The sequence below is a fragment of the Carassius gibelio genome, chromosome B1, assembly GCF_023724105.1.
Source record: "Carassius gibelio isolate Cgi1373 ecotype wild population from Czech Republic chromosome B1, carGib1.2-hapl.c, whole genome shotgun sequence".
Classification (NCBI taxonomy): Eukaryota; Metazoa; Chordata; class Actinopteri; order Cypriniformes; family Cyprinidae; genus Carassius; species Carassius gibelio.
In genome coordinates, this window is record NC_068396.1 from 26,222,647 (window position 1) to 26,250,325 (window position 27,679).

Below are 27,679 nucleotides of genomic sequence, written 5' to 3' on the forward strand. Positions count from 1 at the left end.
GTTTATTTAATGATTAAATAATGCATTTTTTGTTGTTGTTGTTGTTGCTTATTTTTCTTCTCAAAGTTACCAATCAACAGCAAACTTTTTATTTGGGATTACCAAAAATGTTTACAGACACAGATAAGTCATTTCAGAACACGGCGTGTGGCAAACACAAAACTTGTTTGGTGACGGATATGAGCTTGATAGAAGATCTTGCTTGTCAAACAAGTACCATTTATTAATTAGAAAATGTGTTTGCGGCATCAAATATAATACATCAGGTGCTGGTGCAACTGTTGCTTGTAGTCCATCATGAAGCTGAATGGAACAAATAGAAAATAACTTGACTCCACACACACAATTGGAAGGTTTATTAGAGAATCAGGACTATAAAGATATGCAGGTTTCTACTAGTCTCTGAGCAAACCACACAACTAGTCCATTTCTAAATGTAATACTATAGCCAACCTGGCTGCCATGGTTAGTGATACAATAATATAATTAAAGAAATTGATTTTTTTAATGCAAAAACTAGTGCATCAAGTCACCATATGGATAACTGGGAAGAAGGAAGAAAATTGTTTCAACATAAGTTATTCCTATTACTAAGGTTCAATATTCATTTAGAAAAAAAAAATCAGTAGGAAAGAAAGCAGCACCTCTGCCTTGGTTAGGGCTGACACTACTAAACCATAGATTATATTCTTTAATATCTCTGTGTATATATGGCCAGTCAGCGAGAATGAACATCACATGAATTGTACCACAGCCTGCACTGTAAATGTTTCCTTCACATGTTTGTTTCTCATTTACAGTGAAATTCGGTTCGAAGAGGATGGGTTGCCAAGCCCCTCCAACTCACAGACATTTACTGGGCACATACTCATGTCGCTGCATGGAACAAGATACAGCTCCAAGAAAATAAGCCGTAACAAGAAGAGGGGAAGAAATCAAGAGAGGAGGAGGAGTTTTGGGTATCTGTGGTGCGCTGTTAATAGGAGTCCATGGCCTTGAATTCGCTGAGGGCTTGGACGGGGGAGATGTGTTTCTTCTGCGAGCCTCGTCTGACACGGGTCTGGCACTCCTCTGGTTTCTCTCTCTTCACCAGGGGTTTCTTCTCCGGGGCCTTCATGCGCCAGGACACCACCGGGGAATTGACCGCCGCCGTGCCGTACACCTTCTGGTACTTGGTGGAAGCCACATAGGAGGCCTTGACTGTGAGGACCACAGCATTCATCAAGTTCTTGGCTGCCTGGATGAGGGATGTAGCGCTGTCCAGCTAATGCAATGGGGAGGAGAACATTCAAGTAAGTATCTTTTGAGGATTACTATGGATATGTATGGAATGATATAGTAATGAATGCAGTTTTGATCCTAATGCATAGTATTAAAAAATTTAATAATGTGTGAAACAGTACATATATGGTAAACAAGCAGTACACAAGAGCAGCATAACAAGTAAGTAACAGTAAACAAGTTCTAAACAAGCTATGGCATTTTTTTTTCTCATCTCTTAATCCATCTTTATGTACCAACACAACAACAACAAAAATAAAATAATATAAAAACAACAACAGGAATATAGTGAATATTGTTAGAATTTAAAATAAGTTTGACATTATAATTTCAGAAATCATTCTAATATGGCGATTTGCTGATACTATGCTAATATGCTGATTCAGCTGATATGCTGAACGAAACAGCAATACAGTGAACATTATTATAACATTATTACAATGCTGTGAATGTACAGCTTCAAAGCATATGCTATTTTAATTTAGCTTAGCAAGCTGTGTATTGCTCTTCCATTGGTCACAAGTCGTCACATGATACTAATTCACAGGTCAGTACTTTGGAGCTTTTGTTGCTGTTTTCCCAAATTTACAAATGCATGACTATATATCAATGAAACAGTAGTATGACTGTACTTTAAATCATTTACATGACATTTTAAAAAAAGACAACATTATTAGTTTAGTCAGTCTGAAACCAATCTTTTAAAGTGCATGAATCAAACATGGTCATAGTATGTACGCCTAATATCGCCTTACCCCTGAAACAATGAGTTCTCCTCCCAGGTTCTGAACCTCAGCCTTGACCTTGCTGCAGATGTTGAGCTGGTGGCAGTAGAGGGCGATTCTCTGGAGGTATGCCAATAAGTCCTGCTTGCAGGCTGAGTCTGGACACTAAAAGAGATGGGAACACATAGCAGAGACTTGACCCTTATATACAGTCACTATGTAGAGCAAACATGAGGTGAGGAGGGTGAAGCCATAATAACTGAAGATGAAATTAGCTCCATCTTGAAGATGACTAAAGGGATTGTCATCATCACATATTGGCCATGTAGACTCATTCATAAACCTCCTGCAATTTGGTAATAGGAAAACTGTACACATAAATATAAAGCACAGTAGAAAACAAACAAAATGAAATGCAAAGTACTTCTCATCCCTGAGGGTTTAAAGATACATTTCATAATGGACACCAGCCCCCGTATTACAGTAAATAAAACATCCTTAATTTCCTTTAAATGTTTTGAAGCCAGCGGGGAGTGATGCATGGACTGTTTTTTGATGTGATGACACAGCGATTGATTGTCTGATGAATATTAATTAGGCCATGATCATGTTGCTGTGTAACCTTCCTGCTAGGGCTGTGCAAAAAATCGAATGCTATTTTCATGCACATCTTGTCAGTAAAGGCACTCCTGTGATTAGTGGTATATCTCCAGCAAGTGTGTTCAGATCAGGATTGCCAGGTTTTCAAAACAAAACCTGCCCAATTAATTCTCAAAACTAGCCCAATCGCGTTTCGTTCCGGGCGATAAAATATATATATATATATTTTTTTTTATTTATTTATTTATTTTTTTGGCAGGGTTCCCTTGGTAAAATTTGCATTTTAAGGACTAAACATCACGTTTTTTGTATTGGGGTCGCTTCGACCCGCGGACATGAAAAACAACCACAGACTTGGCAACACTGGTTGGCCTTTACTACACAGAGCCGTAGTTCACTGACAATCTACACAAAATCGATTTCTAAATCGGAGGCGATTCTTTGTCTATTTTGAAAGCGATTTTGTGTAGCTTGTCGGTGGACTGTGGCTCTGTGTAGTAAATGCCGCTCCACCTGAACCAGTGTTGCCAAGTCCGCGGTTGTTTTTCATGCCCGAGGTTGAAGCGACCCCAATACCAATGACGTGATGTTTAGCCCCTAAAATGCAAAGTTTACCAAGGCAACCCTGCCAAAAAAAAATTATTTTAACCCCGGGATGCAATTTTTATCGGGGAACCTCTTGGAAACGCAATTGGGCTAGTTTTGGACTAGTTTTGAGAAGCAAGTGGGCAGGATTTGTTTTGAAAACCTGGCAACCCTGATCTGAACGCACGTGCTGGAGATGTACTTACAATCACAGGAGTGCCTTTACTGACGAGATGCGCATGAAAAAAACATTAGATTTTTTGCACAGCCCTACTTCCTGCAGTCACAAACTACTTAATATTCATAAACTAAGACATTGGCTAATAGAATTGGTAATGTGTACATACTTTGAATTGAGATCAGACCAGTTTTACTTGCCTCTATTTATACCATATAACTGACTTTCATTGTTTTGATTACTATTTAGAAGTACAAAAAATCCTACATGTGTTAGCATATGCCCATCCTCCAACTATTTCTGGTATATAGATCAGTTGCATTTAAAAAGTCAAAACTGTAATATGAAGAATTTGTCAACAAGAAAATGATTCATTCTATGTAGTGTATTTAAATGTAAAAATGACTTTTTGGAAAAATACAAATTTTGCCCATGCAGCACCTTGCATGCCAAGACAAGATTACCGCTTTGACACACTTCTAACACAGCAGTTAACTCAGCGACTTTGCTTTAAGAAATAAGTCCTGTCAAAAGTTGTCAAAAGTTGTTAAATAGTTGGCTACAATTTTTTCTCCCTTTGCGTCACTTGAACTTTGAGTGAAAAAGACCGATGAGACACATTTAATAACTGTTGAAGCTGCTTTATCTTTGACACGGCTGAGCAGCTGTAAAGTCCTTAGCGTTCAGCGATCGAGTGTCTCTCTTCAGGAGGCAACCTCTCGCTGTGCCGGAGGATGGCAAGGGGGAAATGGAGAAATATAGAACCCTCTTTTCTCGTCTCCAGGGCCCAGCAGCTTTAGGTCTGCTGTGTAAAGTGCAGCAATTGCAGGAGTTAATAAGAGTATGTTTCCGATGACCACACACCACTGCGCATTTAAAAATTTAAAAAAGCTTTAAAAACATATTTAAAATATTATTTAAAATATATTAATACCAGCTGAACTGTAAGCATGGTCAAATTTTCTTTCCAGTTGCATCCATGTTAGTCTGTTATTTTGTGGAACATAACCAAAGTAGGCAGATATTTTCACTGAAATACATACGCTTCCTTTTAAGTTCTTCTTTTTAAAGTCTCGTTTCAGCTGTTATATGATTAGTTGCAATTAGCATTGTTTTTGAAAACCACAGCTGTACAATATTCCACCATTTTACATTTAACTTACTGTGCACCGGAAGATCCAAAGCTTTATTTACAGCAAATGAAGCAAATCCTATGATGCTATGCTTTTGTTTCTGAATTGTTTTGTCTTTTCCAGCACTGAGGAGCAGCTTGATTATTGAGCACCCGGTTCTGTTTTACACCGCCTACTCAGAGATTCTTTCTGAAATGAATACACTCCCTTGATGAGTCCTGTGATCCCCAGATGGCCATTAGATGTAAATACTGTGTTAGTGGGAAAAAGGTTCGATAAGGGACAAGTCAAGCCACCTGTTCAGAATACCCAACAAACACAACATGTGGCAGTAGAGAGGATGGATTGCTGCTATGGGCGGAACACAATGGCCTGAAGGCAAGGGAGGGGAGTTCTGATTTGGAAAGCAGTAACTGTCTGACCATCTCCGATGTGCTCGTACACTCGGATTACACTCTGATCAGCAGTATGATCAGGTTCCCCCTCACTCTTTCCCTTTATGTAAGGGAAAAGAAATATGGCAAGAAAACAACAAAAACAACAAGAAGCCTGGCCAGTGGTGACACAGCAGGTTTCAGGCTTCTTGTATCTTTTTGATCAGTCTCCCAGCATTGATGACAACAAAAGGCCCATTCCTGTTATGTAGTAGCAAAAAACAAAAAAACAAATGTAAAATCCTTTGATAATTGCAATGATTGTTGTTCCGGGTTTTGTTTTTCCTATAAAAACTGTCATTCAGTAAGTCATATTACGGAAAACAGGTAGGTTTTTGTAAGGTAGGAGTGGCTTATTATTTAGTAGTGTACTATAGTAGAGCTGTCCTACAGAGTGCTACAGTGATGACATTTTTTTTTATAGGCACCCTGGTTCCCAACAGGATCTTTGCACTTCCATTTAGCCACCTGTTAGCAACTGTTTTTTTTTTTTTTTAATAAAAGTAAATAATAATAATAATAATAATAATAATACCAAAAAAAATAAAATAAAATATATTTTATTTATATATTTTCTGTTGTAGAATAATGCTAATAAAAATGTTAAAAAGGGAAATTTATTGTGCTTATGTTAACCAGAAGTCTTAAAATGCTAACGGGTTTCTGGGTTTTGGTCTACAAAAAAGATGTCATTCATGTAACTCCATTGGAGTAGCAGTTCATTTAGTCTATACTGTTGAAAGTGTTAAATTATATTTTTCTAGGTCTAGATAAAGGAGATGCTGTGGTTTCAGTGTTGCTGGATCTCAGTGCAGCATTTGACATGATTGACCATAATATCCTTATTTCTCGCCTGGAACACACAGTAGGGTTAAAAGACAAAGTCTTGAAATGGCTTAAATCCTTTGTTATTGATAGATATTTTTTCAGTACATTTTGGAAATAGAACTTCCACCAATAAATGCCTGTTGTGGGGTGTGCCACAAGGGTCTATTTTACCTCTCTTTTCTTTGTACCTGCTCCCACAGGGCAGCCTTTTTAGAAAGCACGAAGTATCATTCCATTGTTTTGCTGATGATACTCAACTGTATTTACCACTAAGGCACCCAACAAAATCCGTGGATGCTCCGTTAGCTTGCCTAAACGATATTAAAAACTGGATGGATTTTTTAAAATTTATTTATGTTAAATGAGGACAAAACAAAGATCATTGTATTTGGCCAGTCAAATGACTCAAATGATTTGAGCGGGTTGGCACCATACTTTAAAATATCGGTAAGAAATGTAGGTTACATAATTGATTATAAATTAAAAAGGAAAAGCAAATCAATTTTGTGGTGCGGGCCAGCTTTTATCATCAGCGTCTTTTAACAAAAAATGTAATCTTTCTTATCAAATGTAGATCTTGAAAGATTCATTCATACTTTTGTTTGATCTCGTTTTTAATTTAGTAATTCTCTAAATGGTAGCATTTATGATGGTATTTTCTATATAGCGGCGAGGCTCTTAAATAGGATCAAGAAATCTGAGTCCATTTCACCAGCTTTAGTAAATTTGTGGTGGCTTCCCGTTCATTTTAGAATCAAATAAGATTTTTATGTTTGTATATAGAGTTTTAAATAATAAGGCCCCTATGTACCTCACTAATCTGGTGATCCCTTATAATCCCCTTACAGCACTGCAGTCAGAAAACCAAAAACTACTTACAGTTCCAAGGACAAACCGCCTTCAAAAAGGCGATCGTGCTTTTGCAGTTATGGGACCGAGATTATAGAATGAGCTGCCTTTATCGATTACATCTGCTACATCCTTATCATTATTCAGGAACCTGGTGAAAGATTTGATACTAGTTCGGATATAGTTCTGAAACTTTTTGTTCTGATACTATGTAAAGCACTTTGGTTCAACCTCAATTTTTTTTTATTTTTTTTTTTTTATTAGTGCTATATAAATAAACAAAACCCAAGCAAACCAAGCCATAATTCAACATGTGTGACGATAACATGCAGCATTCCTTTTATTTTCTCTCCAATACTATCGTGTTTCCTGTCATGTGCTCTCACTTCATCCCCACTGTATACCAAAGACAGAAGTCTAAAGATGTCTGCACACAAAACAGTTGCACTCATTGTTAGTTGTGATCTCTTGCTAGTCCCTAACCATGTTCTGTCAAATGGACAGCAAACAAAGTTGACTTCATCCCTGCTTTAACAGTGAGAACTCTTTTTTTTTGCCTTTGACTAAGACCACGAACAACTCTGCAAAACCTTCAGCCCTTACTACCAAGTTTGTCTTCTCCCCAAATAGGCAGGGTGGTAGACAGGTTTGCTACTTTCCAACAATTTCAAGTTTTTCAAATTTTTAACAATCGTCCTATTTACATCCAATCCTTTCAAAATCTACCCCTATATGGTTACTTAATTATGAGCAAATAATACTATGACTTGAAAAAAGTGCATAATATTTTATGAAAACATTAAAGTGCACTACATACTGAATGAACGAAGATTGTGCATGATATAGTAGCTGCCATCAACACATGCTAGCACTCATTGACACATCCTTAGCCTTTCTTTTTTTTTTTACAAGGAGTACAGTTGATTAACCATTAAAAAGTGTCAGTCAGCTGGTTCTGAAGATGGTGCTCATCTGATAATAAATTCCACACCTCATAGGAGCTCATTATATTAAACACAACCCAGGGCTTTGATCTCACATCCTCAAAGAAATGGATAGAGGAAGACAAAAAAAGAAAAGGGTATTCTGACCTGGTCAGCCACGGCACGGGCGAGCTTGTCCATTCTGGATCCGGCCTCTGCGATTTTCTTTGCGGCATTGATCACATCAGAGGAATTCTTCAAAGGGCCTTTGCCTCTGCAGTAGCACAAAAACCCAGATTGTTACTCTATTAGCTGATTCCTCAAAACGGGCAGAATGCAAGCTGCACAGAAAGCAAGCAATCCCCCAACATATGCTAGTAAATCCCCAATCAGAACAAACTAAAGAAACACAAGCAGCTACATTGTCAGAAAAAATGGGGCATAACATTTTTAAAAGGTACACATTTGTACCTTATTTACCACTAAAGGGTGCATATTAGTACCCCTTGATACTAAAGTTGATACTAAAGCCCTCAGATTCACATTATAATGTTATTTGTCTAATGTTTCCAGCATTCTTATTGTTGACATGGGAGTGGATGTACCTGGTGAAGTCAGTCATCTCCATCATAATCATACACATCTGCTTTGCCAGCACAATGATGTCATTTCCATTGTCGTCCCACTTGGCGACCTCTGCGTCCAGCTTGCTCTTCTCCTGCCTGAAACTCTCTACCTGTTCAGCAATCTTGGCCTTCTCTTCCTGAGGCAGCTGAGCCATGATAGCCTATTGGGAGGTTAGTAGTATGACACAAGATAAAGATCAATTAAACACATTACAATTTTTTTTTTCTTTTGCAACAAATGCCCTTGTTTCTCATTAAAAGTTTGAAAAGAAAGTACCCTCCATTTAGGTTGACTTTGTTCAACAACACTGAAATGTTTCTGTATGAGGTTTTGAAACTTAACACTTAATCATAAGACCTTCTGGAACCCCATGACATCTCATGCTCATAAAGAGAAAATCCATCCTCTTTTCTCCCCCCCTCTCCTTGTCAAGGAATAAATTCTCTTTCCTTAGTGATTCTGAGCCAGTCCGAAAGGGCATTAATCTCTTTGCAAGGTCACAGGCACTGTTAAGGCGCAGTATTATTTGTGCAATAAATGTATAATTACCTCACTTCTTACACCAGTCAATGAATTACACATTTGTTCAGTATTCGGACCAGACCAAAGCAGGGGACTCTGGATGTCATTAAGTGCGTGATTGATTACTGAGAAAGATGGGTTTCAAAAAAGTCGGAATTTGTAGATTGACAAGGCATAGATGAGCTTTTCCGCAGTTTTTTTCTGAATTTAGTGGAGATACACCATCATAGCCAAAGGATGTCATAACATAAGAGCTAATTAAGAGGCAGCTGCTCATTTAAGATTTGTAGCTTTTTGCTTGTTTATTTAACAAGCGATTACACAGTAAAACGAAAATAAGTCCCTGGAGAAAACGTGATTAAAAGATGAAAATGATTTATTTTTTCAGATAGCGAGCACTCCTGGGCATTTCAAAAGGAGTATATATATATATATATATATATATATATATATATATATATATATATATATATATATATATATATATATATATATATATATATACATATACATACACACATCTACATATATGCACTGTTCTACCACCTGTATGACTAATCAGAAACATACCCATCCCAAGAGCCAATCAGATCTTTACATGCCTTTGAAGCAGCCAGTCAGTATTAGTGAGCTGCTACAAGTTTTATCCCAACTCCTCTGATCATAAAAATGGATGCGATGTATGGAAAGAAGGTAAATAGGAAGTAGAGAGCCAATTTCTTCCTCTTGCCTTGCTCAGAATTCACTTATCCCAAATCTGTCTGGCTCCTAACCGATAACAAGAGGGTGCAGGCAGCTTAATGCTCCAACAAATCCTTCCCCATACGCACCGGTGCCGATTCATTCAACATACTCATTTTGTGTGCTGAACGCCTGCATGTACGTGTGTGCGCTTCTGGATTAGAAGTCCCTCAGAAAAGCTTTTTAATTTTTCTCATTTGAAATAAAGTGGCCTAGATACCGGAGTTCAATTTTATGGCTGACCTATCAGCACTGTTATCCTATCAAGGAGCTGAGAGACAGAGCAGTGTCTCTACGCATCTGTTTGAAAGTGTGTGTCAGTGTACAAATGTATGCTCTTATTTCTGTCTTGTGAGAGCTCAAAATCCATAAAACTTAAAGTCATAGACTATATCAATACAACAGTAGTGGCATGCATATGTGATTTGCAAAAACACATTCACTCAATGTAACATTCAGCACCTATGCACAAGACGCCAATTGAACTCCACTGAACCGAGTCTACTACTGAGCAAAATGTTTTTCTACTGTCATTTTTTTTTGTCAATTTCTTGCTGTTAAGAAATGACCCTGTTTTTCTTCTCTGCAGCATTATCTCTTTTAGCCCGGTCTTTTTTTTTCTATACAAGCGATCATTTCCTCTCATTCATGTAAGATAATTTCTTCTCAAGAGTAATTGGTATCAAACAGGGTTATGCTGTGTATTTGCTTGTGAAAGTCAGCGGTACTCCATGGCTACATACTGATATCCTTGTAATGTCTCATAAGCAGCCCACTGTGCACTATTCACACATACACTAATGTGGATTAAGCCTCGAACCCCAGTGAGCTTTGCCGTCAAACGCCGGCTGACACAGGCACACTAAGGGGGTGACACTGCCAGAAGTCTCATTTGCAATCATATTTTAACTACTACAGCCTCTGCAGAGAGTTTACGAAACTAGAACCCAAATGATTCTTGTATGAAGAATGTTCTACTGGAAATGGGAGCACGCTCCCCTGCTATGTTAAATATTGAAGCTTAATATCTAGGCTTTGTCTTTGAAACCTACATTCCAAAATGGAACATTAGAATAAGATAACATTCTACATATGCTAGGCAGCAATTTGATGTGCAATGTAGACTCAACGAATCCAAATGTTTATACAAAATCCACCATTAGCAAAAGATCAGATTTTTTTTTTTTTTATTAGAATTATTTTCTACCTTGCTGTATCAAAGGAATACAAATAGCATATCTCTTACTTTGTCCTCTGGTCCAAAGGTGTTCTCTTACCTTTGGACCTAAAGGGTCCATACATTTTTATTATATATATATATATATATATATATATATATATATATATATATATATATATATATATATATATATATATATATATATATATATATATATATATATATATATATATATATATATATATATATATATATATATATATATATATATATATATATATATATATATATATATATATATATAGTTTTGTTTTTTTGAAAGTGTAAGTTTCCTTAAAATGCCCCTACATAGGAAGTTCAATAGTTTCCAATAAAGCTATATTTTCACAGATAACAGTCTATACAGAGAGTTTTACTTTACCTATTACAAAAAACATGTTCATATATGGAGGACTCAAACACACACGCCTGCTCCTCAGCTATGTTAAATATTGACAAAATAGAGCTTTTAGGTGCCATGCGACAGAACTGTTATAAAGTGTGATCATCACAGGATGTATATTTTATACTTTGTAACTGCAGTGTTGAGTACTGAGGGATGAAAATCAACAAACACATTCACACCATCATTTGCAGCAGAGGCTATATAATGTGTTTTTGTCGAAAAATGAGAGACACGTTGTGTGAATGCACTTGAGTGACTGGCCCTCTTGTTATTCTAAGACTAGATGTAATTTTAGAGCAGACATGCTCAGTGGAGTGATAAGTGTTTTGTATTGTGAGAATAAACCTGCTGGAAATGACAGCAGGAACAGGAGATTTTGTTCATGTGTCACGTACTGTATGAGTCACTCACCCTTGCGCTCTGTCCAGCAATCAGTTGGTCATCTTCTGTCTGGACGCTGGTGCGGCTACGGGCGTCATAGTCTTCTTGCTCAAAGTCAGAGTCATCTTCCAACTCTTCTGGAGTCTGACCAAAAAAAAAAGACAATTGTTGTCACCACACCATACCTTTGTGGGTTTTCCTTGAAAAATAAATACTTGATCAAATAAAAAGTGTTTTTTTATTATTATTATTTGTTGGAAAAGAGCAATCAGTAGCTGTTTTAATCACATTTCTCACACACAGGGTTTTGGATGAGAACAGTGAATGATTCATTTTTGAATGAGCTAAATCTACTAAATTACATATTTTGCCTTGTTTATATGGTACATATATATTTTAAATGTACTCTACTAGAGTGCCAATGTCCTTTGTCCTAGTGCTCCAGCTTGTTGACAATTTGGGACACAACTTTTGACACGAGCAGCTGTGCATTGCCACACAATGAGAGTGAAGGACCTCTGATCAAACATAAAGCAAGTCAACCATTAAACCAGTCAAATCTCAATAAATAATTCATTCGTCCCACAGTTTGAGTTACAAGTGACTTGCATCATTGTTCGTCAATTCCCTTTTGGGTTTCTTGTGAGTAATATAAAAAGAAGTTCCCTCTTAAAGTGGGATCAAACAATGTGAAGGGGGGGAAGGCCTCTAGGTTTTTAGATGTGATCTGTTTTCTTGTATTCTGCCTACCAGTAGTTTCAACATCAGTCCCACTAACTGACTAATGAGCAAATTGAAGACAAAGAAGTGTATTGTATTTATATATATATATATATATATATATATATATATATATATATATATATATATATATAATCTTGACAGCAGCCACTGTTTCTGCCACTCTGAGCGGCAGTGGCACTAACTATTGATTGAGATATGCTATTGATTCAATTAGTAAAGTAACTTGTCGCAAACTGGCAAAGTATTCTTTGTTACGTGTTTTAATGAAGATCCCAGTGGACAGAGATTTCTCTCTGACATAAAAGTACTGTAGGAGAGTATATTTGTGCGCAAACCCACCTTGGTTTGATTAGCAGGATAAAATCCATGACAAATATCTGGTATTTTCATTTCACTTCTACTCTGGGAGCTGTACTATTTTCAAACCTTAAAAGCAGTCACCAGCACATGGTGACTGCAATGGCTTTTCTGGGTGGCAGAAAGCATACCCGCTCTATATGACCAATCTCTTTGCTTAATTTTTGGGGTGGAGGGTGGTTCAGAAAATCTATATATAAGTAAAACCAAGTAGGATCTCTATTTACAATTATCTCTCAGTTACAAACCATCTCCAAGCTCAGCTTGACGTTATTTACAGATAACACACGGTTCAATATGGCTTGATGTTCTCCTGGAGGAAGAATACATCTTAGAAAATGTATTTGTGCAACAAAAAGACAAGTGTTAGTCATATTGTACCAGAAACATGACAGTTTTGGTAAATAGAATACACAACAGGCAAAGACATAAATAAAAACAAAACTCTAACATATTCTTATTGTATACCAAGGATATGTTGTACGTATACCACATAAATACTAACTTTTAGCATTAATTCACAATCTAGTGCATCCACTTAATTTTTCTTTTCTTTTCTTTTTTCTAAAAAAAAAAAAAAAAAAAAAAAAAAAAAAAAACTTTCATTAACAACATTAACTTATATTACATTCCTACATTACATCAAGGGTTTTGAAACTGTGTTCAAGGAAACCACCAAGAGGGATGTTACGCAACTATTTGTTTTAGGGGTGTCAAAGATATTTATTTTATTTTTTCACTATATTTAAAAAGAACTATTCTACATTTCAAATGTTTATTTATTTGTATTTTATTATAAACAATTTTCAATAAAAAATGTAACATTCTCAATATAATATTTTAATAGTTTGCTTTGGCTTTATGTAGCAGAAATGAGTCGAATCAGACAAATCAAAGAGTCTATCAGAGCTGTGTGCATTGAGAGCCGAACTCCTCAGGAAGTCATAAATCAGTTCTAGTGCCACAGGAACCAAGCAAGATAACCAACCAACCAACTTGTTCACACAACAGCTTTCAACATTAACACCAATAGAACAATTATTGACAATTTTAATTCGAAGAAGAGATTGTCAAATTTATTGTTCGTGATTGAGATGCAACGCTGGACATCACATGTAAACCCAGGAGATCAAGTTAAATACTTGCATTGACTTCCCCCATCCAGCAGAGCCAGACTGAAATTCCTAAGGGGGAAGGGCTTTAAACCTTTGTCTTCACAGAAAAATCCCTTTGCCAGAGAATGGCAAAGAAACCCTTTTTATACATTATATATGGACCAGAATGAACTCAAAAAGACTTATAAATGAATCGTTCCATTGCTTAACTCCATATTCATTTATGTGTAACCCACACATTTGACTATCATGTATAATCACTTATTGTGTATGTCTTTTGATAACTATAGGATACATAGTCATGACTAGTATTGATATAATCGAATTTTCTTGCTTGATATTGTCCTGACAATCATTTATTTGTTAAATATATCATAATTGTGTTATAGGAATCATGTCCAAAATTAGATCCTGCGAGGCAGGAACCACATGCTTGGTAAGATAAACAAATGATTTATGACCCCAGACCCAAGACCATTATGCCACAATGAGAAGGAACACAACCTAGTCTCGTCAAACTTTATTTCTTTTCTTTTCCGTTTGAGAGTTTCGTGTTCTGAGTTAAGTTTTGTAACGTCGAGTCTCCGACGCCTGACCTCGGATGCCCGTTCAACTTCGACCAGCGCACACGACTCTGCACTTTCAGCCAACGCCCAACAACCACGGGCTTCCCAAGGCGTCACTTCACTACTGAACTTCCAGCCAATCAGCGACACCGGGATACCCCTTTCAACGGGAGTCCCTTTCACAGCAAACGAAGGCAACGTATCCCCAGATATTCCCCAATTTAACGTATTGCTGTTAACTTGGGATTCCATATTTCCATTCTCTTAAACTCATCTTTCCCTAACTTTCGACCTCCCTGCAACTTGTGTGAATGTGTGTGTGCGTGCGTTTATGTGTTAGATTAGTTTATATGTCTTAGATTTATCTAATAAAGCCTTATTCGTATTGAAAAGAGAAGTATCTTGTGTTTTGTGCTTACAAGTTAATGTCTTAAACTGCCGATCTTGTTACTGTGCTAATTGATAGTGGTTTCACTATAGTTTGTATATAGTTTGTAATATTAGTATCCAGCGCAGATTTGATGTTAAACGGCTCGTTCACTGAACCGCAGGCGCGTCTCCGTGAACAGCCGTGAAACAGTGATTCTGTTCAAATTCCCTTTAAAATCTTAAATGATTCCCTTTGAGCTAAATTGACCTGTTTCCCTTACATTTATTACAGTGACAATACAAAAGCCAATTACCGTAATTCCTCAAATAAAAGCTGCAGCCTTTATTTACCTTAGCTGCAGAAGGTAACTGGCTTTCATTTGAAGCAGGCTTTTATTAGAGGCAGGCCTTTATTTCTAATTTTATCTGTTTGATAAGTAATTGTTTTAAATAACCCGTTTTAAATTAAAAGCGATAGCGTTCCAGTGGACAGAGATCATAACATTAGCACAGAATCCGTTCAGAATCAGTCACCAAAAGAATCAGTTCGGTTCAGACGTTTCACGCTGAATCACACATGCGCAGTATCATCAGCTCTTCGGTTCTCAAATCGGACACTTCTGACGGAAACGCTTCTCGCTTCAGTGTACTGGTGATCCGACAACCGATGCAACCGATTCTTGACTCGAGAACGAGAAATGCTCCGGCAGTGGGCGTGTACGTTCGTTATCTGGCTCTGCTGCACAAATTTTCCCCTGGCCTTTATTTAAGACCGGCCTTTATTTGTCCGTGTTGACCACACCCCCGGCCACTATAAGAGGCCCGGCGTTTATTTGACTACCGGTTTTTATTTGAGGAATTACAGTAATTATTTTTGGAAATACATTTTCTTTACAATATCACGCTCACTACCTTTTCGCCAAGTATAAATAATTCTTTATGCTGGATTTTGATATTTGATCCGAGAACATTTCTTTATGTTCACTCAAACAATACTAATTTCTAAAGAAAATGTGATGAACTTTATATATCATATATCCACAGATCCCCTGAAATGTGACAGCTGAGAACCCTGGCTTTGTATCATAGGGTCATAACCCAAAATATTTTCAATTGAAATGTGCTCAATGATTTTTGTTATTTACCACACAAACCACTGAGGCAATAGGCACAGTCAAAGCCCTGCTTGCGAATAGCAAGGACCTCGTATGATACTCACTCTTATCATAAGGACTGCTTTCCTGATGTCACGGACTCCATCATAAACGAGGCGAGAGGCGTCGATGAACTCGTTCTCTTCGAATGACTGTGGGGGGCTGGTGCTAAGAGCCTCGATGGCAACCTCAACCTGCTCGGCAAAGCGTGGCATCACTGGTGAGAAAGAAGAACATAGATGATTGAATTAAGTAGAGGCTGAAAGAAAGCAAAAACAGAAAGACAGATACACAGAAAAAAAGGATTACATACATCCCTCAAAAGCCAGCCTTCCCCTCAGGTGCCAAACATATCAGAGAAAAGACATGGTGAGAGGTGAGAAAAATGGAGAATATGTGATCTTAAGAAGCTAAGTGTCGAAATTCAGGCGGCACATCTATTTCTGTCGTCTCCTCCCTGTCAGTTAGGCCCGAGGACATCAGCGGGAGAGGAAGACGAGAAAATGTCACCCTGAAAATATGTGGAAGGGGCACCCTACGTTTGCCAATTAACCACTTCACCTTCAGTGAGCCAAGGCCTCACAACTCTATAAAATCCTGAAGTGATACCACATCACTCAAAGTGGGCAGACAAAAAAAAAAAAAAAAAAAAATTACATCATCTCGCTCTCTACCCTCTTTTAATTCACTTGTTCCTCAGAAATGGGCACTAAATGCTAGCTGTAATAAGGGATTGTTTGACAAAGACAGGAGCCGAGTACGAACAATGTTGACAGACATTGATTGAGTGCAGCTGGAGGGCTGGGAAAGGCTTACTAATGTGACATCAGTTTGATCTGTTTTTATGATGAGCCATATTTCAACGTTTGCATTGAACAAATGTGTTTGGACCACTTACCCTTGGTGTAACCATTTTGATAAAATACTTACAGCTAATGCTCCATCATGACAGTGAATGGAGACTTAAGTAAATTTAATTTCTGTGAAATGTCAATATAAAATGTTAATAGCATTTTACAGGGCTCCCACTATCTTATCATGAATCCTAAGCTTTAAACCTTAAAGACTTAAGGGTAAATAATAGGGTTGATGATTTAAGGTCTCTAGTTGGAGTGTACTAAACAAGTATGCACCGCAGCCCACCGATTCACGCTCAAGCACTGGACCTGATACTGATTGACCTGCCTGCATACCCGAGGCGAGGAAGGGGGGAATATCCAAAGTGAAGTGTTTCCATGGCAATATCACTGGTGGAGGGAGACCATATTGTGATCTAACCCCTACATCAAGTCACACTCATATCAATGCCCGGGACCACTTGCTGGATGATGAAAAAAAGATGGACACAGTAAAAAGCCTCGTATTAAACCCTTGAGCAAGCTCCAAAGCGATGCTCTTAAAATATTCAACAAATGTATCAAGGAGGGGAAGGTCTCTGGATTTTTAAAAGCAAGGGACTAGGATATTATGACCCAAGATACACTTCTCGGTGGGGAAGGTGGGTCTTACGAGGACACTCCTGTGACAGGAAAATTCTAGAGTGTTGTCTTCAGCCATCAAACCAAATCAAAGCCCGGAGAGCCATTCACAATAATAGCAGATGCAGATATTCAGGAAATGACTGGGCTTGTGATTTTTCATGATGGTTTTGATTACAGGCATCCGACTTGAGTTTGACTTTAAAAGGGGACCAGTATGGGATCCTCTCTGACAGCCATTTTGCCTATTTGCCTTCATAAATGTACAAGTTTTGATTTGAATTTCAAACGAACACATAAGAAATACAAAATTATGCAAAACATTCAAAAATGTAAAGGCTCTTTATTTGATTTTGTTTCTTCTCTCTAACCCCATCTTGCTTTAACACATATTTAATTCATTTTAATCCACTTACTGAAGAGGCGTAAAAATGAGCTTTGGGGAATTTTGCAGTGACTTTTAAATAGAAATATTTAAATGTTCTTCAAGCCATTAATGAGTAAAGTTGCTGCTAGTGAGGAGCAAATTTAACTCAGACCAGTGAGGAATTCTGAAAGGAGCTAATAAAAACCATGTTGGAAGGGATTATTTTCTTAAAGTGTTTAACCCCAGATAAAGCAAGCAGTCAGATCTGTTCTATGAGCCTTCAAATTATGTTTTTTAAAAAAGTGTTTTGGGATATCGCACAATGCTGAGGTGAATTAGATGAAACATGCCTTAAACTGGGTTTTTCTGTTTGAGAGGCTGAGGTCAGACCAGCCTAATGGGCTCAAAATGATATACTTTAAAATGCAATGAGACATTCCTAATGCTAATAGGTCTTACAAAACACTCCAAGTAATTCGAAATGGAAAACAGATTCCTTTGACAACAGTGGGGTCACTTGTACTTTGGTTTCATTTACATTTTGGTCCTTAGGCTGTGGAATTTGTTAGCACTGACTTTTTTCAGGATCTGCATTTCTTTCTTCCGTTCTTTTTTTTTTTTTTTTTAAACAAACAGCTGCATTCATTGTAGTAGGCAGGCATGAACTAATTATATTATTCTTGTTGTTTTTGCATGCGCTACCTCCCATTTCTCACCATGCAGACACTTGGGTCGTGACATGCTGAGGAAAAAATATTTTTTGTAGGGTCATTTGGCTGTATGAAATCATTGCTGTTTTTGGTACCTGAGCAAACATGGCCTTCAACCTGTCAGTGAAACACTATATTTGCCATAAAAAAATCATATACGAGTCTGTATGTGTGTTAGACGGAGGGCAGTGATTAGGTGGCCATATTTCATCTCTGCATGGTCACCCTTTGGCATGGGCCCTACTCACTCTGCCATACTCCATGACAGTATTGCTACTGCTGCCTTCTACTTGGCACTATTACATCAGCCATATTTCTAATTTTTAATCTACTGGGGGCCTGGGCATAACCTTAATGATGGGGTAATTTTTCCTGCATGAAGATTAGTTTGGATCAGGAAGAGGATGGAAAGGATAAAGAGAGAGGGGAAAGTCATCACAGCATTGCTATTAGAATTGATTTTCAAGCTCAAGGACACGATTCGAGATTCCTGAGCACTGTGTGCTGAAGTTCCTTTAGCAGTGTATCTGTATAGATTTTTGGACCAGCTGGACTTTTGTAATATTTACACTGCCATAAAAAAAATAATAATAATAATAATGTGTATGTTCCAAAGAGGCTAAAAGATGTCCATCTGCCTATAAGGAACGAAACATAAAAAAAAAAAGGTAAGAAATTGATAGGAACCTGTCAGACACTTTTGGAGGAAATGGATTTGCTAGTTTTTACTAACTTTTTAAAAAGTGATACCCTGAACTTTTGTTGTAGGGGATCATCTGTTGTGATACAAAACTACAGACCAGACCAGTACCTGCAGTTTAATTGCCACTCTAATTGCCCACTGGAACATTGTGCCCCTGCACATTTTCTACTTTATTCATTAGATAAATAAAACTTAGTTGAGTCTCAAACATCTTAATTAAATGGGGAAACACGTTCAGATGTTATTCGCATCAAAAATGCTAATTCACTAAGCCCTCACCCCAATGCTACGTCTGTCCTAATCCTGCAAACTTTCAAAAATTCATTGACATTTTGAGTGTCAAGTCATCTGCAATAATGAAAGGTCTAGAAGAATCAATGCTGCAATGCTTTATGGTTCAAATCCATTTATGCTGTGGCGCCATGGCTGTCACTTACATTCATGGGACATGGAACTAAATTTTTATGGGTGACCAACCCTCCCCTGGGCCTAATGAGTAGGCTATATGACAGAGGAACTCAATGGGTCCTTCTCGTCAAAGGTTTCCAGTTGCCCCTTTCCCTGATGACAGCCCCGGGTGACACCAACATCCCAAAACAAAGACGGAAACAAAGAAAAAGTGAAATTAAATGAAAAGTACCACCTCATCAAAGATGAGAGCCATTCTGGGCGTCCAGCCCTTTCACAATTCAATTATCCCTCTCAATCAAGCATGCAGATATTTCTCTTGATTTTGCTGAAGCAACTAGCAAAACAGTTTCTCATTCAAGCTGAGCGAGCATTAACTGTTCAACATGTGGTTTCTGGAAAAGAGTGTGCCATCTTTAGAAATATATATAAGACTGAAGGCGGTAATGAAATGCAAGAGTTTAGTCCTCATTAAGTCTCTAAAAGTCCCTGTTTGAGAGGAGATGAAACAAAGGGTGAACTAAATATAATGTTTCATACTTTTCAGTGATAACTGACATGAAGTACATGTGACTCATTGTGCAGCAGTGTAACACAGATGGTGGTATCAAATCTCCTGCACTCCATGGCCTTCAATGTGGATTAACCGAGGAAACATTTAAAGGATATGATACACATGAAATGAGAGGGTTCACTAAGAACTAACTGACAATAAGAATCGGAAATCAGGATACAATGCAAACACATCAACACAATCTGATCTAAATGCGGCTCAATTCCTGACGTTAACATATATGCATACAGTTTTGTTCAAAATAATAGCAGTACAATGTGACTAACCAGAATAATCAAGGTTTTTAGTATATTTTTTATTGCTACGTGGCAAACAAGTTACCAGTAGGTTCAGTAGATTGTCAGAAAACAAACAAGACCCAGCATTCATGATATGCACGCTCTTAAGGCTGTGCAATTGGGCAATTCGTTGAAAGGGGTGTGTTCAAAAAAATAGCAGTGTCTACCTTTGACTGTACAAACTCAAAACTATTTTGTACAAACATTTTTTTTTTTCTGGGATTTAGCAATCCTGTGAATCACTAAACTAATATTTAGTTGTATGACCACAGTTTTTTAAAACTGCTTGACATCTGTGTGGCATGGAGTCAACCAACTTGTGGCACCTCTCAGCTGTTATTCCACTCCATGATTCTTTAACAACATTCCACAATTCATTCACATTTCTTGGTTTTGCTTCAGAAACAGCATTTTTGATATCACCCCACAAGTTCTCAATTGGATTAAGGTCTGGAGATTGGGCTGGCCACTCCATAACATTAATTTTGTTGGTTTGGAACCAAGACTTTGCCCGTTTACTAGTGTGTTTTGGGTCATTGTCTTGTTGAAACAACCATTTCAAGGGCATGTCCTCTTCAGCATAGGGCAACATGACCTCTTCAAGTATTTTAACATATGCAAACTGATCCATGATCCCTGGTATGCGATAAATAGGCCCAACACCATAGTAGGAGAAACATGCCCATATCATGATGCTTGCACCTCCATGCTTCACTGTCTTCACTGTGTACTGTGGCTTGAATTCAGAGTTTGGGGGTCGTCTCACAAACTGCCTGTGGCCCTTGGACCCAAAAAGAACAATTTTACTCTCATCAGTCCACAAAATGTTCCTCCATTTCTCTTTAGGCCAGTTGATGTGTTCTTTGGCAAATTGTAACCTCTTCTGCACATGCCTTTTTTTTAACAGAGGGACTTTGCGGGGGATTCTTGAAAATAGATTAGCTTCACACAGACGTCTTCTAACTGTCACAGTACTTACAGGTAACTCCAGACTGTCTTTGATCATCCTGGAGGTGATCATTGGCTGAGCCTTTGCCATTCTGGTTATTCTTCTATCCATTTTGATGGTTGTCTTCCGTTTTCTTCCACGTCTCTCTGGTTTTGCTCTCCATTTTAAGGCATTGGAGATCCTTTTAGCTGAACAGCCTATCATTTTTTGCACCTCTTTATAGGTTTTCCCCTCTCTAATCAACTTTTTAATCAAAGTACGCTGTTCTTCTGAACAATGTCTTGAACGACCCATTTTCCTCAGCTTTCAAATGCATGTTCAACAAGTGTTGGCTTCATCCTTAAATAGGGGCCACCTGATTCACACCTGTTTCTTCACAAAATTGATAACTTCAGTGATTGAATGCCACACTGCTATTTTTTTGAACACACCCCTTTCAACTAATTCAACTAATTGCCCAATTGCACAGCCTTAAGAGCGTGCATATCATGAATGCTGGGTCTCATTTGTTTTCTGAGAATCTACTGAACCTACTGGTAACTTGTTTGCCACGTAGCAATAAAAAATATACGAAAAACCTTGATTATTCTGGTTAGTCACATTGTACTGCTATTATTTTGAACAATACTGTATATGCGTTTTGAGTCATTTTCACCTGATAACCCCGAAAAGAAGTTAAATTACACTCTCAGTTTTAATCGTACAGATAAGAGCAATACATCAGTCGAATCTCTAAAGGGTCTAGTTTTTTTTGGATACAGACATAATAACAAAAAACATTTGTGCACTTATAAAATAAAGATAACAAACAAGGTGCGCTGTCTACAGTCTTTGTCTCCGCTGATCGTCATGTACACTGTAAAAAATAATTCAGTGGCTTAGTAAATTTCACAAAAATAAAGAGCTATATTAACTTAATAAAATCTTTTGAAATCATTTAAGTGATATTTTGAGTGGGTCAGGTTAAAAAGAATAATTAAAAATCCAACAAATAATTTCTCTAAAATTAACATATATTATTTAAGTTTATGTAATGAAAATAAATAAGTATTTAACTAACTAATTATATTTTTAATATACCCTCAATATTTCTGGTGAATTCTAATAGAAATATTTGATAATTATTTACTTGTACTGATCTGTTTTAGAAACTAAAATTATTAAGTATTTCCTATCAATTTTCCTAAATAAAGTTCCAGCTTAATAAATGACAGTTTAAATAAATTGAGTAAATTTCGCGGCTAAAGTGATCACGTGTGCAGCTCGGCAGGAAAAAAAAAATCTGCTTTCCTCAGCAGCGACGTCGACTAGCCATACCCCTCACAACTCCCGGTAAGTAACGTTAGTCAGCTAATCCTACTTACGTTTGTAACACTTTATTAAAAAGTTAATAATTATTAAGCATTTCCTAACAATTGTCTTTGTATTTTACGTCATATTCAACAAGTTTCGTAGCTTAATCGAAGTCGCCTGAAGGACGGCTTTCCTTAGCAATGGCAAAGCCGCACTCCTCGCATATCCTGGTACGTTATGTAATTTAGCCAGCTAATAATAATTATGTTTGTAATGTTTAATTCAGAAGTTAATTAATAAGTATTTCCTAACAATTGTGTTTTGCGTCATCTTAAGAAGTTTAACAAGTTTCGCGGCTCAAGCAAGAGGCACCTGTCACTGAAGGACTGCTTTTCTCAGCAACAGCATTGAACAGCATTACTCGAATTTCCTGTAAGTAACGTTAGTCATTTTATAACTATGTATATTTGCAATACTTTATTCAAAAGTTGATTAAACATTGGCCGTGTGTACGTGTACATAACAGTGTAGTTTTCTAAGTTAGTTAGTGGGGCAGCCATATGTATGTAAGGTTTTTTTTTGTTTTTTTTTTTTGGAGTGGGTTAGCGTTCGTACTATTTGGATCACTGTTTATTTCAACCGCCATTTGAAAGTCTAACGATAAGTGTAACCGTGGTCCAGCAACTATAACTATACATGCCCAATGGAAAACGATTTTGTACAGGTTCCCCTTTGGGGTGAGTGGCTTGTCAAAAGGGAACACATCATTTATGAACTTTCAAATGACAACATTCTGTCTTGCAAAAAGGTGTCACGTTTTTGTAAAACATCATAATTACTACATGAACTCAAGTATGAGCTCTTAAATCACCACTACAAATATGCCATGCAAAAGTATTTAAAATGGCGTGGACATAACATAGACTGGTGCGTTTTAATCAGCTCCCACTATAGGGAGTCGGCCAGTTTAAGGCCTGCTCCGTTGTAAAATCATTCTAGTGCACTGAAACCTAGATCACATACAATATCGGTCAAAAGTTTGAAAACAGTAAGCTTTTTAATGTTTCTAAAATAAGTTTCTTAAGCTCATTAAGCTTGCATTTATTTAATAAAAAAATGCAGAAAAAAAAACCGTCTATCCCCCTCTACCCTCTATCGCCATTTGGCTAGTAATTTTTTTAGGGTTACTCGCCAGACTGATATAATATATATATATATATATATATATATATATATATATATATATATATATATATATATATATTTTATATATATTTTAAAGCTGAATTTTCATTCCATTACTCCAGTCACTGCAGCTGTTCCACAACAAATCCAGACCTGGTGGGTATTGAAGGACAGCGGAGGCTGGGGGAGGGGTACATTGTTTTAATTGAATAAACTTACTAAATTTCTTAAGAGTGTGTTTAAATATATTCATTTTGATTTGAATTAAGTAATATTGTTGTTCCCTGAAACAGATCAGTTTAATTTACCATCCTTAGTTTGATAGAAATTTCACAAATATATGATGTGTATTATAAATAAACAATTTGTTAGTCAAATACTAAATTGTTTTAGTAGAAAAAATAAAATAAAATATAACTGTACATTTTAGATAAAATTAACTGTTGTATTTTTAGTCAGTTAATATGTTTACATTTATGCATTTGGCAGACTCTTTTATCCAAAGCAACTTACATTGCATTTCAAGGTACACATTTACAATCTTATAAATTTTTGCTAGCGTCGATGCTCTACTGTTTGAGCTACAGGAAAGCCATCTTTTGTATAATCAAGTAAACGATATTCAGAGATTTTATTAAGTTAAATATTACTGTAATATTTACTAAGCCATATAATTATTTAGAGGGTTAAGGGTTGAGTGTGAGGGTTAATGCAATGCATTTTTTTTTTTTTCAAGTAGTGCAATTAAACAAGCTTTTTTTGTCATTTTGTTAGTCATTTTACTTAAATATTAAACATTTTTATAAAGAAATTGGTTGAAATAATGCGGACCTCAATGAAAGCCTATAGCATTGATATACAGCATAGAAGCTCGCACTTGGTCTCTTTTCATTTTTCTTTTAGGTTTATTGTTAAAAATAAATGTCCCTATGTAGAAAATTAACCTGTCCTCTTGTTAAGAAGAATGCTGTTAATTTTTGCAACTCCTCCCCCTAGTAAACTTTGTTTGAGATTTTACCTATCACATGGTCCAACAGAATGTTTGCTTCTTCAGGTGCTAATTGTTTTGTGTATTTGTCACTTTCTTGTAACATTCAGGTTTGAATGTTTGCTCTAACCAGTTATCTTTAAAATATGCCTGTAGGGTTCAGCTGATCTACCCATCTTCGTACAAGCAGAGTTGTCAGAGGAGGTCATAAAAATCTACATCCTTCGGAACAACGATGGGGCAGTCAGCGATGTAATCTTGGGAATCTCAGCAGAGCCTGCTGCTATCTTTTGGGAGTCACATTGGATTTGAGATATCCCAAGACCCACAAATACAGGTCCTTCTCAAAAAATTAGCATATTGTGATAAAGTTCATTATTTTCCATAATGTAATGATAAAAATTTTACTTTCATATATTTTAGATTCATTGCACACCAACTGAAATATTTCAGGTCTTTTATTGTTTTAATAATGATGATTTTGGCATACAGCTCACGAAAACCCAAAATTCCTGTCTCAAAAAATTTGCTTATTTCATCTGACCAATAAAAGAAAAGTGTTTTTAATACAAAAAAAAGTCAACCTTCAAATAATTATGTTCAGTTATGCGCTCAATACTTGTTCGGGAATCCTTTTGCAGAAATGACTGCTTCAATGCAGCGTGGCATGGAGGCAATCAGCCTGTGGCACTGCTGAGGTGTTATGGAGGCTCAGGATGCTTCCATAGCGGCCTTAAGCTCATCCAGAGTGTTGGGTCTTGTCTCTCTCAACTTTCTCTTCACAATATCCCACAGATTCTCTATGGGGTTCAGGTCAGGAGAGTTGGCAGGCCAATTGAGCACAGTAATACCATGGTCAGTAAACCATTTACCAGTGGTTTTGGCACTGTGAGCAGGTGCCAGGTCGTGCTGAAAAACGAAATCTTCATCTCCATAAAGCTTTTCAGCAGATGGAAGCATGAAGTGCTCCAAAATCTCCTGATAGCTAGCTGCATTGACCCTGCCCTTGATAAAACACAGTGGACCAACACCAGCAGCTGACATGGCACCCCAGACCATCACTGACTGTGGGTACTTTACACTGTACTTCAGGCATTTTGCCATTTCCTTCTCCCCAGTCTTCCTCCAGACTCTGGCACCTTGATTTCCGAATGACATGCAAAATTAGCCTTCATCCGAAAAAAGTACTTTGGACACTGAGCAACAGTCCAGTGCTGCTTCCCTGACGCCTGTGCACGGTGGCTCTGGATGTTTGTACTCCAGACTCAGTCCACTGCTTCCGCAGGTCCCCCAAGGTCTGGAATCGGTCCTTCTCCACAATCTTCCTCAGGGTCCGGTCACCTCTTCTCGTTGTGCAGCGTTTTTTGCCACACTTTTTCCTTCCCACAGACTTCCCACTGAGGTGCCTTGATACAGCACTCTGGGAACAGCCTATTCGTTCAGAAATTTATTTCTGTGTCTTACCCTCTCGCTTGAGGGTGTCAATGATGGCCTTCTGGACAGCAGTCAGGTCGGCAGTCTTACCCATGATTGCGGTTTTGAGTAATGAACCAGGCTGGGAATTTTTAAAAGCCTCAGGAATCTTTTGCAGGTGTTTAGAGTTAATTAGTTGATTCAGATGATTAGGTTAATAGCTTGTTTCGAGAACCTTTTCGTGATATGCTAATTTTTTGAGATAGGAATTTTGGGTTTTCATGAGCTGTATGCCAAAATCATCAGTATTAATACAATAAAAGACCTGAAATATTTCAGTTGGTGTGCAATGAATCTAAAATATATGAAAGTTTAATTTTTATCATTACATTATGGAAAATAATGAACTTTATCACAATATGCTAATGTTTTGAGAAGGAACTGTACTCACTTGAGTTGTTCCAAAAACTGTTTCTTGAGCTGGATCCTCCAAAACTCTGTTAATGTTCAGAGGTTAAAAAATTATCTTCTTGTATAGTAGTGGTTCATGATCATCCCACAGAATGGGTATTCCTGATGGAAGTGTTTCTGTTATCTGATTAATTCTGTTGAAGGGATAGTTCACCCAAAAAGTTAATGTTGTCATAATGTACTCTCCCTCAATTTGTCCCAAACCTGTACGAGTTTCTTTCTTCTGTTGAACACAAAAGATATTTTAATTGAAGTGATGTAACATTCAGCCAAGTATTAAAGAGTGTTTGTTAATACAGTTAAAGGTTGCCATTGACTTTGCATAGTATACTTTTTTTTTTCTACCATGGAAGTCAATGGCAACTATCTGTTAACCAACATTCATTAAAATATCTTTTGTGTTCAACAGAAGAAAGAAACTCGTACAGATTTGGGACAGCTTGAGGGCGAGTACATTATGACAACATCATCTTTTTGGGTGAACTATCCCTTTAATATTGAAGTGTTGCTTTTATTTTTTTTATGGTTTAATGTTGAGTGTGACTGCAAATGGCTGGTATGCACCAGGAACAAAGTAAGATGTCATTTCTCTTATGGCTATTGTATTTTACATGTAATCAACTTGAATACTAAGATGGATGAAATGTTTCATAAGGTTTAATCATTTCCCTTATGGCTACTTTACAGTTTTTAATTTGTGCAATCTACTGGAATATTAAAATGGATAAAATGTTTCAAAGGTTAATTTTAGACTTTGTCTAATGTTTAATTGACAAATAAATTTTCAATAAAAAATGTGTTTCTTTCTTTATTTGGTTTTATTATATTAATTATAAAGGGTAAATAGTGTAAAAAATGTTGATAATTTATAGTCCAATATTAAGTTAAATTAACTTTTACATGTAGTAAACATAGCACATTTGTTTGGTTAAATTTCATCCAATATTTCAATTATATCTACTCAATATTTTTTGTTTATTTTACATAGAATTACAGTTGTGGTGTTTTATAATTTTGATTATATCTAATTAATTTTATTTCTCATATAAAGTAATTCAGTTATTCAGATTTACTTAATTTTTTTACTGGCAATTACTCAATTTAAACAGTATATTTCATTGATTT

The 27,679-nt window shown here is 36.8% G+C and overlaps 1 protein-coding gene across 1 annotated transcript in view; it reads right to left on the reverse strand.

The window, feature by feature from the left end:
• Positions 1 to 341: 341 nt before the first annotated feature.
• Positions 342 to 27,679, reverse strand: part of LOC127948770 (catenin alpha-2-like) — a 403,027-nt gene continuing 375,689 nt past the window's right edge. Inside the window, exons 13-18 of the mRNA XM_052545461.1 lie at positions 15,803 to 15,954; positions 11,463 to 11,576; positions 8,142 to 8,323; positions 7,705 to 7,810; positions 2,037 to 2,171; positions 342 to 1,264 (exon numbers count right to left, since the gene is read on the reverse strand). Coding sequence (XP_052401421.1) covers positions 977 to 1,264; positions 2,037 to 2,171; positions 7,705 to 7,810; positions 8,142 to 8,323; positions 11,463 to 11,576; positions 15,803 to 15,954 — 977 coding nt within the window. The 3' untranslated portion in view covers positions 342 to 976. The remainder of the gene's footprint in view (positions 1,265 to 2,036; positions 2,172 to 7,704; positions 7,811 to 8,141; positions 8,324 to 11,462; positions 11,577 to 15,802; positions 15,955 to 27,679) is intronic.